The 13866-nt window shown below is 35.9% G+C and overlaps 2 protein-coding genes across 2 annotated transcripts in view; one reads left to right on the top strand and one right to left on the bottom strand.

Annotated features, from left to right (window-relative positions):
* LOC107708751 (endoplasmic reticulum aminopeptidase 1-like) overlaps nucleotides 1-4949 on the top strand; it is an 8524-nt gene extending 3575 nt beyond the window's left edge. The window contains exons 6-14 of the mRNA XM_016513051.1: nucleotides 182-295; nucleotides 389-520; nucleotides 1488-1619; nucleotides 1715-1798; nucleotides 1994-2151; nucleotides 3141-3229; nucleotides 3307-3490; nucleotides 4457-4613; nucleotides 4761-4949. Of these exons, the coding sequence (XP_016368537.1) occupies nucleotides 182-295; nucleotides 389-520; nucleotides 1488-1619; nucleotides 1715-1798; nucleotides 1994-2151; nucleotides 3141-3229; nucleotides 3307-3490; nucleotides 4457-4613; nucleotides 4761-4949 (1239 nt within the window). The remainder of the gene's footprint in view (nucleotides 1-181; nucleotides 296-388; nucleotides 521-1487; nucleotides 1620-1714; nucleotides 1799-1993; nucleotides 2152-3140; nucleotides 3230-3306; nucleotides 3491-4456; nucleotides 4614-4760) is intronic.
* Nucleotides 4950-5159: 210 nt separating this feature from the next.
* On the bottom strand, nucleotides 5160-13620 carry LOC107708750 (occludin-like). Its single transcript, XM_016513050.1, has 9 exons — nucleotides 13529-13620; nucleotides 13144-13203; nucleotides 11706-12372; nucleotides 11432-11599; nucleotides 8919-9046; nucleotides 7310-7492; nucleotides 6943-7114; nucleotides 5844-5879; nucleotides 5160-5279 (listed from the first exon to the last, which is right to left on the bottom strand). The coding sequence occupies exons 2-9, from the start codon at nucleotides 13200-13202 to the stop codon at nucleotides 5160-5162; spliced, it is 1533 nt and encodes a 510-aa protein (XP_016368536.1). The 5' UTR covers nucleotide 13203; nucleotides 13529-13620.
* Nucleotides 13621-13866: the final 246 nt, after the last annotated feature.

Genomic DNA, 13866 nt, shown 5'->3' with positions numbered 1-13866 from the left:
GTACTGTATATATACAGTATATATATATATATATAATATAAAAGTTGATTCAAAATGGTATTATTATGTGGAAAGGAAGAGAGCTAAATGAAATGAGACATGAAACTATCACAGATATGTAGAAAATCTTTCGCCAGATTCAATTATTTCTGCCAATCATTCACATGAATCTGTTGTGCAGTGGTTTGGAAACCTGGTCACGATGCAGTGGTGGAACGACCTGTGGTTAAACGAGGGCTTTGCCAAGTTCATGGAGTATGTGTCTGTCAACATCACCCACCCTGAGCTGCAAGTGGTGAGAGCGATTAATACAGCTAAGAGTTGAGATTGTGATGACATGTAATTATAAATGGCATGAGTGATCTGATTTCGAGTGCCTCTATTTTAGGATGATTATTTCCTGGAGAAGTGCTTCACCGCCATGTCTGTGGACTCTTTAACCTCCTCACACCCCATTTCCACTCCAGTAGAGAATCCAGCGGAGATCAGCGAGATGTTTGATGACGTTTCCTACCGGAAGGTTTATCTCTCTCTAGAATCCTTATATTTGACGTTGCCCTGATTAATATTGTGTTGCAGGACAGTTTGACCCACATTTGATTTTTAAAAGGCTTGAACCGCTGGTTAAACTCTTTATTTCTTCTTGAAATTTGGTGACTAGTTCTCATTCAGGGTCACGAGTGTGCATGCAAAGTTTTGTCACATAGATGTGTTTTGGAAAGGCTGTACAAATTGTGGTGATGACAGTGGTGTTAGGACCCCCATTTATTTCCATCAGATCAACACTTTGTAAAACAGCAAAGAGTCAGGTAAAAAAGACTAAAATATGAAATACATGATAACTTATGGCATTCAAGACTCAAAAATTGAAAATTGTCTTCTGAATCATCCAGGGAGAATTTGCTGTTCTAGGAGTTTCTCAGTCAAAAAAAATCAGTGAAATTATGTTTTTTGGTTGTTAGTTTTTTTTTTGGATCTCTATTACTAGTCTGTTGCATCACTGAAAAAAAGCGCGAGAAATCCATTTTACCCTCACAAGGCTTTGAGAACCAGACATAAAGGCAGAGGCTATTTGCACAAGTACAAAAAGCAATAAGTACTATTATTAGATACAATTTAGACTTAGTTATAGTCATTTGTAACTCAGTGTGCAAATAGTCACTGCAAGCAGTCATGACAAAAAAACCATCATAGAAATATTTTCACTTTTGTGTCTGTGCAGCTAATTTTGAACATAAAATATGTGGGTGAAATTGACCCCAAACACAATAGAAGTTCATAATTTCTCATATTTTTTTTTTTTTAGTCTCTGATAAGGTGCAATAGAGGTTTTATGCTTTTGCATGACAGTGTTGATTTTTGGTGAATTGCATGGAAACGGTCGGGGTCAATTTGACCCCCAACACAAATGGAGTACCCATATTTTCAACACAAAAGAAGGGTTAATTTGTTTTAATATTTCTACTTGTTCTTCATAATCTCTGAAGGGAGCATGTATCCTGAACATGCTGAGGGATTTCCTGACCCCAGAGGCTTTCAAGGCCGGTATTATACACTACCTGAAGAGTCACAGCTACCAGAACACAGTGAACGCTCACCTCTGGGAAAGTCTTACCAATGTAAGTGACCTCTGCCGGTTCCTGTGTATGTTCTCCAGTCCTTGAAGTAATTTAAACGATTGCTCTAGAGGCCAAATGCATTTCAATCTCTTCAGATCTGCACTTCTGATGAATTGGATTCAGGGAGATTAAAACATGATGGATTCTGTTCCAAATTCAGGGCTAAATCTCCGGCCTCTGTGAGTGCAAGAAATCATTTTACATTTCATTTTCATATTTTAATTTGATTTAAATCTATTAAAATAATGTATAGTCTAGATTTACAAGAATTTAATCATATTTCTTCACTAAAAATGTGTGTCATTTATATTAGATATGAACCACAAACCAAATAACTGATCAAATGAATGTACTAAATCATAAAAACCTGGCAGAAATGGTTCATGGAGGATAGTGTTGATGTTCGAGCCATTATGGACACCTGGACGCTGCAGGAGGGGTTTCCTTTAATCACTGTGGAGGTCAAAGGTCAAGAGGTCACCCTCAAACAGGAGCGCTTCCTTAGAGAAGCAAACACTTCGAAGACTACAAAGTACGTACCGGCTATGGAATATTAAACTACTGTTTGATGCGTACTATGCATACTATACATTTAAAAAATAGTATGTGAAACAGTCTGCAACAGTTAATGTGTCATACTTTATTATGCTTTTATAACTGTATGATATGGCATTCTGAAAAAATAAGAAGTAAAAAAGAAGATAATAGAAGAAAATCATAGGTGATATTTTTTTTGTTTTATTTTTCACCTTGAAAATGTCGGACCAGCTATGGAATATTAAACTACTGTTTGATGCGTACTATGCATACTATACATTTAAAAAATAGTATGTGAAACAGTCTGCAACAGTTAATGTGTCATACTTTATTATGCTTTTATAACTGTATGATATGGCATTCTGAAAAAATAAGAAGTAAAAAAGAAGATAATAGAAGAAAATCATAGGTGATATTTTTTTTTGTTTTATTTTTCACCTTGAAAATGTCACGATGATTGCATTGCATTGTGGAATACAGAGATATTTTAGTATTATTTGTATACTTTAGTAGTATTTAGTAATATTACAGTAGCTTTTTATATTTTCTTGTTTTTTTTTCTTTTTTAGTTTACTTTTTCAGTCTCTTAGGTTTTTTTTATTTTTATTTAAATCTATATAGGTTTCATTTATTTTTATTATTTTGTTTTTTTAGTTTTAGGTTTAATCGTTTTAGTACTTTTTTTTCCCAGTTATTTGCCAAGGCAATATTTCTGTTTTTGTATACGTTTTTTTAAGTTTAAGTTATTCATCTAATATTGATATTTTAATTTCAGGTTTAAATTTTAAAAAATTGTTTTGGATTTTGTTAACAATAACTACACTGGTTTTATGAAAACAGAAAATGTGTCTACTATGCACAGTATGCATAGTAAATATAGTAAGCTAGTATGCTACTCTCAATATAGACTTAATGTTTTATTACTCACTCAAAGTAATAATTGATTATTTAATATTTGTTGTTTGTCTATTTAATTTCTCGCAGTACATCAAGCTTCCTGTGGCAGGTTCCTCTGACTTACATCACCAGTCACAGTAGTGCAGTGCAGCGTTTTTTGCTGAAAAGTGAAAAAGGTGTCTCACGCTATCAGATATTAAACTAACCCAACATATTTACCTTCTGTTATGCTGAAATCTGACTGTGTCTGCAGATGTGTTGTACCTGCCAGAGAAGGTGGACTGGATTAAATTCAACGTGGACCTGCGGGGGTATTATATTGTACATTATGAGTCGAGAGGCTGGGATGCTTTGATCAACCAACTCCAGCAGAACCACAGTGTGTTCAGCAGCAACGACAGAGCCAGTCTGATCCACGACATCTTTCAGCTGGTCAGGTGAGGGAACTGAACTTGTGTTCCTTAAAGGAACAGTTCACCCAAAAATGAAAATTTGCTGAAAATCTGCTCACCCTCATGCCATCCAAGATGTAGATGAGTTTGTTTCTTCATCAGATTTGGAGAAATGTAGCATTGCATCACTTGCTCACCAGTGGATCCTCTGCAGTGAATGGGGGCCGTCAGAATGAGAGTCCAAACAGCTGATAAAAACATCACAATAATCCACAAGTAATCCACACCACTCCAGTGCATCAGTTAATGTCTTGGACTCTAATTCTGACGGCACCCATTCACTGCAGAGGATCCACTGGTGAGCAAGTGATGCAATGCTACATTTCTCCAAATCTGATGAAGAAACAAACTCATCTTGGATGGCCTGTAGGTGAGTACATTTTAAGTTTAATTTTAATTTTTGGGTGAACTATTTCTTTAAAGAGAACATAAAACAGCACTTGCAGTGCATTTCTTTCCTGTATTATGACATATTTTGGAGTAAAACAGAATATTCAGTGGAAAACTATCCATATGCATTTAATTGGGCAGAAACAGAAAGTATTTAGTCACGCAAGTCACACTTAAATCGTCTGAATGTCATTGCATTAAAATGTATCAAATCAAGTGTCATTTATGGTAAAGAAAGATGCAGAAACACTTTCAAGCACAACATTTGACAAAAGAAGTTTGTGATAAGTCTTGTAGACACCTGTGTGAACTTGAGGAGAGCTGACTTCAGTTCATACATCCGCTAAAAATCACCAAAACACCAGCTGATGCAAAGACTTCATAAATGGAGAAAAGGGAAGAGTGAAGAGAAAAATACTGCTGCATTTGAACACAAACAACACTTGATTTGATTTGATTTGACTTGATTTAAAATTGACGTTCGGTAATTAAAAATTGTGTTGCTGTCATTGCAGACAGTTTATTTTTGTTCTTAATCAAATGTGTTTGTCTTTCCTTCAGCATTGAGAAAGTCCCGCTGGATAAAGCTCTGAATCTGAGTTTGTACCTCAGTAAAGAGTCGGAGATCATGCCGGTGACGCAGGGCTTTAATGAGCTGGTGCCCTTTTACAAACTCATGGAGAAGAGAAACATGGAGGAACTGGAGAACCAGCTGAAGGTTGTGGTTGCAAACATGGTTACGTCCAGTTATAGATGACGTGTGTAATATTTTGGATCTTAAAGGGGTCCTATTATGCTCAAGTCTTGATTTTGTTTTGGGGGTGTACTAGAACGATTAATCGCGATTAGTTTGCTGTTCTAACAGAATCATTTAGTGAAGATATTCAAGACGCTGATTGACCGTCAGAGCTGGTCTGATGACGGGTCTGTATCCGAGCGGATGCTCAGGAATTATCTGCTGTTGTTTGCCTGTGTCCGTCGTTACCCATCCTGCATCAGCACCGCCACTCGACTCTTCCAGCAGTGGAAAGAATCCGATGGCAAAATGCGGTGAGAGTTCGTTAGTTTGTTCATGTTGTGAACATGTTGAGGTCACATGAGCTGACATAAATCATGGGTGAAAGGTTAATGGCATATGTAAACAAAAGCGTTTGCATTTGCGCTGATTGGTGTCAGTAGAACTCTAAGAGCACTTGTTTGTGTTGTAGGTTCAGTCTTTCTTCGGGTCACTAGCACAGGATCAGGGCTCTGGGCTCCGCAGCGTTCAACAGGCCCTGCAGAAAATCCAGCAGAACATCCTCTGGATGGACAGGAACGTCCCACTACTGAAAGCATGGCTGGACAGAAACAGTCTATGATTGAGTCCTGACAAACTGTAGAGACTCTATAAAGTGTGTTTAACAGGGTGTGAAACTCAAGACTGCACCTTGGGTACGGCTTTTTCCAAGGGCCTTAACACTGGAAGAAACCAGCTCTGATATAATGTTGAACATGAACATTTGAAATGGCTGCAACAAAAAGCATCTAAAGTTTTGAATATTAATGCAAAATATAAACTCAGTGATGCACCAAAATTAAAGGAGTAGTTCACTTCCAGAATTAAAATTTCCTGATAATTTACTCTAGTCTTTCTGTCTTCAGTCGCGAAGAAATGAAGGTTTTTGAGGAAAACATTCCAGGATTGTTCTCCATATAATGGACTTCAATGGGGACCAACGGGCTGAAGGTCCAAACTGCAGTTTCAACCGGAGTACACAGACGAAGATCTAACCGTGCGCGACCTTTCCAACGTGATTACGTCATGCGTGAGTTTATAGAAGTGCATCGTGGAGCTAGTGCAAGACGAGCATTTGTGGTTAAAATATATATAAGTTTGTATTTTTTAAAGAAAATGACTGATCGTTTCGCTAGAAAGGAGCCTTATTCCTCGGCTGGGATCTTGTAGAGCTCTTTGAAGCTGCAATTTGTACTCGTCCATGGCGTCCTGTTACGAGAGAATGACTGAAGTCAGCAACAAGCGCAGTGACTCATGCTAACGTTAATTATTCAACAACACAGCGTAACCAACAGGAACTTTCCATCGGAAGGCAAACGAGTCATGCAACAATGGGAGAATCTTCCAAAACGAAAAAAAGGGGGAAAAAATCATTTATTTCAATTGACATTTATATTTTTATAATCATTAGAATAATTCAAATTAGCATACTGAGAGTAAAACAAATAATATTAATAATAATTTAGATAAGTAATATTAAGTAAGTTATTATTATTAGGATGAGTTTTGAAATTAATAGTAATAATAATAATCCAGTACTTAATGAGAATTAAAATTTAATCTAGAAGACTTTTCATGCCAGGAACTGAGGAATATCATTTTAAATTGTAATTTTTTATTTACACATCATAATAATGTTTCTTGTACTGTGTTTATGCTAATTTAATAATAATACATATTTAATAAGTTATATCAATTAATAACAATAATAATAAATACTAATTTAATAATAATTACAAATTATTACTTTTTTTAACTATTTAATAGTAGTAGTAATAATAATAATAATATAAAACTTGTATTTCAGTCCTTACTAATTCTTAGTAATAGGAATTTAAATATGTAATTTATTAAATTATTAGTCAATGATATTTCTTGTACTCCTTATGCTAATTTTAATAATAATAATAATAATAATTAGTAGTAGAAGTATGTTGTTGTTTAAATTTATTTTTATAATTCTTTTATTACAATACTAATAAAAAATAATGATAATATTCCGATACTTGTTAATTCTCAGTAATGACAATTCATGATAATTATCATTGAATCTAGAAGACTTCCATACCAGGAACTGAGGACTATTATCTTGAATTTTATTTTAGAATTGAAATGGACTTTTCTTTTTTTTAATTTACACTTCATAATCATATTTCTTGTACTGTCTTTATGCTAATTTAATAATAAGAATAATAAATAATGACAATATTCCAGTACTTATTCATTCTCAGTAATGAGAATTATTGGGAGTCGTCACTGAATCTTTTCATACCAGGAACTGAGGACTGCCCTCCTGCAGGTCATCGAGCTCCCGGTCCACTTCAGCCAGACGCTTGTTGATCTGGTCCATTTCTGCCTGGAGCTCCTTGTACTCCTGATGGTCTTCGTCAAACAGGCGCTTGTAATGTTCTCTCTCTTCATTATTAATAATGGGAGGGAATTCACTGGAAAAACAAAACCACATGCATCTCATATCAAACGCCAGTGTACCTTAAGTAATATAACGCATTACTTTCCATAAAAAGTAACTAAGTAACGTAATTAGTTACTTTTTTAGGAAGTAACGCAATATTGTAATGCATTACTTTTAAAAGGAACTTTCCCCAACACTGCTTATAAACCCAGAGCAGTGAACTCACCTGGAGAAGTCATCGTCGTCCAGCTCATCTCCAGAGGAGGCGTAGTCCGTGTCGTGATCCCGTCCGTCGGTGGTTCGCGGGCGTCCAGCGCGCCGTTTCTTGGGCCGTCCTGCAGAGCTGTTCATCTCTGATCCGCTGCTCAGCGGGACTGAACTACGGACGGGCACATTGTGCTCAATCTCCCTAAACATCACAAACATGAGCAGACATTTGACCCATAAATCATGCAAACTTCAAATGCACAAAGACACAAGCAATTAGCTCATAACCACAACGCAGGGCAGATTACATGAGACCTTGTTTTCATTCCTCCACTGTGTCATCATTCTTTCTACTGTGTGCTAGGCTACTTCTGAGATGAAGTATGCATAGCTGAGGTATTTGTCATGCTGTTTAAACTGGCACAATGGTCACAGTGAGTCTCCAGAACGCACATCATTTTCAGAAATGATTCAGAGCCGAGAGGAACACAGAAACGAGGAAGTGAAAGAATGTGTAAACTCCCTTTATCTCACGTAACGTCTGATGACGCGGTTTCTGCACGACCTGTTCTGTAACTCTGTCCACTTTCATTTCCTTTCAAGCAACTTGCAGAATTTTTCATTTGACAAAGTTTCAAGTGTCATGCTGAACAACTATCAAACGGTGATGAAGGACAGCATCATAATGAACTAAACTAAAGTTAACTAAACTTAGAATTTTAAGTCAAGCACAACATTTATTTTAAGTTGAAACACATTACTTATTCTAATGTAGAGTTTTAAGTTGTAATAATTAATCACAGCAATCTTTTTTTTTTTTTTTTTTTTTACAGTGATGGCAACTAATATATGTAGATACATTTAAACAAAAACACAAAAAAAATGCAAAATTGTGTTTAAAAAAAAATTTGTTATTCTATTTTTTATAATTACCTTTATTTTTTGAAATTCATATTAATTCCTTCTACTGTCTTTATGCTAATTTTAATAAGTTGTAGCACAATAAAATGCAACAAATATATGTAGATAGATTTGAAAAAAATTAATAAAATAAAAAGATTTTAAAAAAATGTTTTACTTGTATTTTTTTTTAAATAATTTGTATATTTTTAAATTCAAATGGACACATCATAATTATTTCTTCTATTCTTTGTCTTTATGCTATTTTAATAATAATAAAAATAATAATAATGTTGTACCACAATACAGTACAATAAATGAATGCAGATAGATTTGAAAAAAATTTAAACGGAAAAATGTCTAAGTAACTAAACTACTAACTAACTTACTAAATTTCTTACTAAAATTGTATTACTTTATATTTTTTTTATTAGATTTTCTATTTTTAAATAGAAATTTACACAATCATATTTCTTCTATTGTCATTATGCTATTTTTTAAATAATAATAATAATAATAATAATAATAATTGTATTCCAGTATGTAGATACGCGGAGTATAATGTCTGAACACACAGATCTGATTTCAACACTTTCAAAACATCAGTATGAACAATCAGTCCCAAAATCAGATTTTTTAAAAACGGATCAGAATCAGGTACGTTGTGTTCAAAGCCGAACTCTACGTCACATGCAGAAACGCACGGATGAGATGAGGGCCATACTCACACAGGACTTTCACTGTAAGGAGGTTTGTCATAATTTGTGCTGTTGTCATCTAGATCATTTCTAGACCCTCCAGCCTTCATGGGATAGTCAGCCAGCAGCGGCTCGGGGGGTCCATTCACATCATTCACCTGAGAAAAAGAGAGAGAGCCTTAAGATATGATTGCATTGTGACACTATTGACAATCACGACTATTAAGAACAATTCTGGTTATTCTCATTATTGTAATGGGAAAATAAAATAATAAATAAAAATATAAATAATAATTTAAAAATAAAATAAAATACAAATAAATAAAAATACAAGTACACATTATCACTTCTGTAAAAAATATTTTATGCATAAATTAAATTCAGTACACCAAATACTGCCATGACAGGTGTACTTACAATTGCACATTACAAATTGCATTATTTTGTCCAGTATTACAGTAATAAGAACAAGACATTATTAATATCATCAGAGGGATTGCTAAAGAATTAAGAAGTGTCATGTGAAGTTAACATTTCTGGACAGTTTCTGTGAGATTCACTCAAATGGTTTCAGTGGTTTCAGTTTTCAGTGCTTGAGGTGGATTCTTTGGTGCAAACATGTTTCAACGTGTCTATCCTGAGGGAGTCAACAAATACTATAGAAGATCTGTAAAAGACATTTTCCAGCCATTTTTTTAATAGAATCGCAGCCTGATTTAACATGAACCATAGTACTGAAAACACAATCCCTTTTGCTGCACATAGATTTGAGTTTCTGGTTGAACCAGTTCGTCCTTGAGCATTAAACAAAATGCAAACACACAAATATCTATGTTTGCTTAGAAACCCAAATATCGTGATGTTCTATTCAGATCCAATATTCATCTTTTAATAAAAACGTATCTTAAAATATCAGATTTACAACATTATACATCTACATGCCCTAAAAAGCTATTTATTTACATTGATCCACCGAATATCTTCCAAAATGGCCCAAAAATCAAACTACGAAAAAGATTTAGTAAAATGTTAAAGCAGATTTCACAAAGAAAATGAGGCCTCTGTTAAGCACCATTAACATGTCTAGCACATATATGTGAGTGAAACTGTCACAACAAACCACACCCAGAAACCAACGGCGAGCTCTTCCCTCCCCCAACCACCATCACACACACACACACACACACACACAAAAACAGGTCTTTCCACCTTCAGCGTGTTAAACCACACAGACTATTCCTCTGAAAGATAAACAGGTTCATGCTACATGGAGACTGGAGGAAGTCAAATAACTCTTTGTTTGGCAACAGAAATGAGCACAGGTGTAGAATCTAAGCTGATCTTAACTTCACCTCGAGTAGAATAGACCTTCTGTATGGAAAAGACCAAATTATAGTTCTTCAAGTCACAGTAGACGACTACAAGTTCTAGGACAAAGGCTCATAGTTGAGTGATCACTAAAAGTCACAAATGATCTTCAATATCATAATTGCCATTTCTACACCATTCAATGGGGAGCAAATGAGAACTCAGTTTCTCAGATTTTCAGGGGCTTTGCACCTTTTGATCTTTCACTTTAAAAATTTGGTTGGAAAATTTTCACTCGGTAACTGCTGAATTTCTCACACCCACACACACGTCTGGTCAGCTATCCTTGTGGGGACTCTCCATAGGCGTAATGGTTTTTCTACTGTACAGACCGTATATTCTATTGCCCTACACCAACCCTACCCCTAAACCTACCCCTTACAGGAAACTTTCTGCTATTTCAGATTTTCAAAAAACTTAATTCTGTGTGATTTATTAGCTTGTTTACCCGTGGGGACCTCAATTTAGGTCCCCACCGTGACACGAGTCCCCATGAGTCTGTGTGTATTCAGGTTTAAGTCCCCATCAGAATAGAAAAACAGGTACACACACACACTTTAATATTTTTAAGATTAAAAATAATTTTATTATAATTGGTTTACTGATTTCTGATTTATTTATTTATTTATTTGAATGAATGAATTATTTATAAGAATTTCTATGACTTTTCCAGGGCTGGAGATCACAATATCCCCGATATTTCCCCAGCTTTTCCTCTTGAGAATCTAGCCCAATTTCAAATTTCTAGAGTTTCTGAAGAGATCTCAATAATGTCTTAAACCGTGCTCAGATTTGCCAAGATACAAATGTCTGCAATCAAAAGTCACTCACAATTCTAAAAACTGTATATATATTTTTTTTAATGATTTTTTTGAGGTTGTAAATAAAACAAAGATTATCGGAGTATGTTTTACAAGAAAATAATTTCTGTCTTTCTACTTCAAAACTTAAATGTTTAATTCAATGTGATGCCATTTCCTTGTAATTATTTGTGAAATTTACCAGCAGTTTCTAAGGGAAAATTGTAAATCCTACACCATTTTTTTCAGTCTACTCCTACTCTAACTATATTGACTAGTTTGAGACATTTTCTCACCCAAGGAATTTTAGGAGAAACATTGGAGAACAGATGAAACTTGGACTAACAATGCAAAGAACAATAATATCAAACTCACCCAATCCTCTACATCCTGCGGCGAGTTTTGATCGCCAATTTCTTTCACATGACGCCATAGGATGTTGTCCTTCCCGTGATGATTGATCTTTTGACGGGTTTTAATGGCAAATACCATGATGATGATGAGGGCCGCGGTGACAATGAAGCCCAAAACAAGAGCGATTGCCTGGATGAGAAACAAAGAGGTCACTGTTAGAGCACAATGACTTAAACTGACCACGATTTACTGCTCACCTCCTGAGATTTACAGGATTTACACGATGTGTGCTCACCTCCTGAGGATCCACCACGCAGTAGTGATACAGATACTGGTTCACGAACCCACCCGTCATCTGAGGCTGCTGGTAAGCGGCGCACATGGCGTAAACCTGATTGAACTGAACGGATCCGGACGATTGGGCCATTGGGTAAACCGTCACCAGATAGACTATGGTGGCAACTAACATGAGGAAAGCCATGATGGCGCTGATGATGATGACGGCCAGGTAGAACTTCCTTGCCTGGGCCACTTTCTGGTGCGAGATGATCATGATGAAGATGACGAGCAGAATGATGAAGGTGATGATGGCCATGGCGATCATGAAACCCTTCCCCTGCCTGGGGTCGTTCTGAGAGCCGAGGATCCCGTAACCGTAGCCTCCGTAACCTCCAGATCCACCCATTCCGTAGCCACCTCCACCGTAGCTGCCGTATGAGCCTCCTCCACCGTAGCTGCCGTATGAGCCTCCTCCATAAGAACCTCCATAACTACCGAATCCAGCCGCTCCTGCATCCGTATCCCAGGCCAGCGTCGAGGCCACGCATACAAAGATGCCCACGCAGAAGATGATTGACATGACGCTCATGATCTTTATGATGCCCGGCGGAGACGTCCAGCGGTAGAAATGCTGGAACTCCTCGTCAGGATAGTACGAATACGCCGGCTGCGGGGCAACATTACTGGAGAGAAAATGGTCCAAACAGTTTTTTTTAAGGACACAATACATTCTGACTTCAATAACATAAAAACAAGTCACACTAAAGCTCAAATCTTTGAATGAGGGATGCAAGATATCAGTGAATATACTTGTATCATATTAGTTTTTTTTTTCTTTTTGGAGAAATGGTTTAAAACGGCAATATATTTTCACTTAGTGTGATATCTTGAATGCAAGACATCAGTATTGTTCTGTATTGTCTTTTTTTGTTGTTGTGTTTTTACATTTCAAACCATGTCATTTTTCCTACACCAGGTTTCAAAAGCACTATCAATCTTTTTATATTAAATAGTTTATTGTATAATTTAATTTGTAGTGTCTAAGTGTGCTGGTGTGAGTGTTATATTGTATAAAAACAGGCAACACATATATGATAGATATACTATCAACTATTATAACATGTAGGTTTTCAGCCATAACATATAATAATCAGCTATCTATCAGTATCAGTGAATTCCCAGTTCTTTTGAAACTTGTAACAGGAAAATAATATATAAAACCAGCCTAATCACTCCAAAAAATAACAAATATTGGTCGCTACCAATATTGGTCACATAAATATGGGAACACACACCACCCAATAGCCATTCTATATTTATTTAATTTGTACAGTGACAGTTCATTCTGGCTGTGCAGTTCAATTCCAAAAAAAACAAAGGCAAAAGAGGTTAAAAGAAATCTAAACCCATGTAACACAATCCAAAGAAACACTGAGGTGAAACTCAACACTTACTATCCATCCTCTGTATGATAATCATAGGGCGGAGGACTCCCGTTCGGTCTCGAAGACATTCTGAAAAGAGACAAAAACATGAATATCAATAAATACACGGAGTATAAAAATGAGTATCATACGCATTTTACCTAATTTCAATATTATCAACCTCATTACGACTGAACAGAAAGCAATCAAAAAGACAGTTAGTGGGTAAAACTCAGCGAACACGGTGTACAAATGTAATATTTTAATAGTTGTTTCTGAAGTAATTCTGTGACCGTCGGCATCAATTATCTTATAATTAACGCAGATATATACACTGATATATACTATAATTTTGATTACAGAACGGATTACATAATAGACTATATATATATATATATAGTAGTTTCAGTCTCACCTGTTTGCGGAGTTGTTCTCGCGCACTGATGTTCACTGCTCAGGTGAGACAAACAACCTACCCTTAAGATGATTAAACCCCGCCCACACACACAAAACACGCCCACACATACACACAGAGAGAGAGAGAGCGTGGCTCAAATCCTAACGAGCTCCCTAACTAGACAGCTTCATGTGCTTCAAATTGATACCTATGTAGACAATTATCTACCTTTATAAATGCCTCAAAATAAGGTTCGATGCCTATGGTGCGTAAAAATGCTGTTTAGATAGACCGCATACTAGATTTTGAAACAGCCATAAAGAGATCATCTGGTTTCATGATACAGATATCTTAGA

The sequence above is a fragment of the Sinocyclocheilus rhinocerous genome, unplaced genomic scaffold, assembly GCF_001515625.1.
Source record: "Sinocyclocheilus rhinocerous isolate Xijiao unplaced genomic scaffold, SAMN03320098_v1.1 scaffold4978, whole genome shotgun sequence".
Classification (NCBI taxonomy): Eukaryota; Metazoa; Chordata; class Actinopteri; order Cypriniformes; family Cyprinidae; genus Sinocyclocheilus; species Sinocyclocheilus rhinocerous.
This window is presented reverse-complemented; position numbering and strand designations above follow the sequence as displayed.

Bases quoted from the DNA above. Each gene is read 5' to 3' on its own strand.
- LOC107708750 (XM_016513050.1), bottom strand. From the start codon at position 13,202: ATGTCTTCGAGACCGAACGGGAGTCCTCCGCCCTATGATTATCATACA. The intron at 9,047-11,431 runs GTGAGTTTGATA...TCTTTTTCTCAG, and splicing joins CGCAGGATGTAGAGGATTGG to GTGAATGATGTGAATGGACC. The intron at 5,280-5,843 runs GCTCTACAAGAT...CACACTTTATAG, and splicing joins ACAAATTGCAGCTTCAAAGA to AGTCTCTACAGTTTGTCAGG.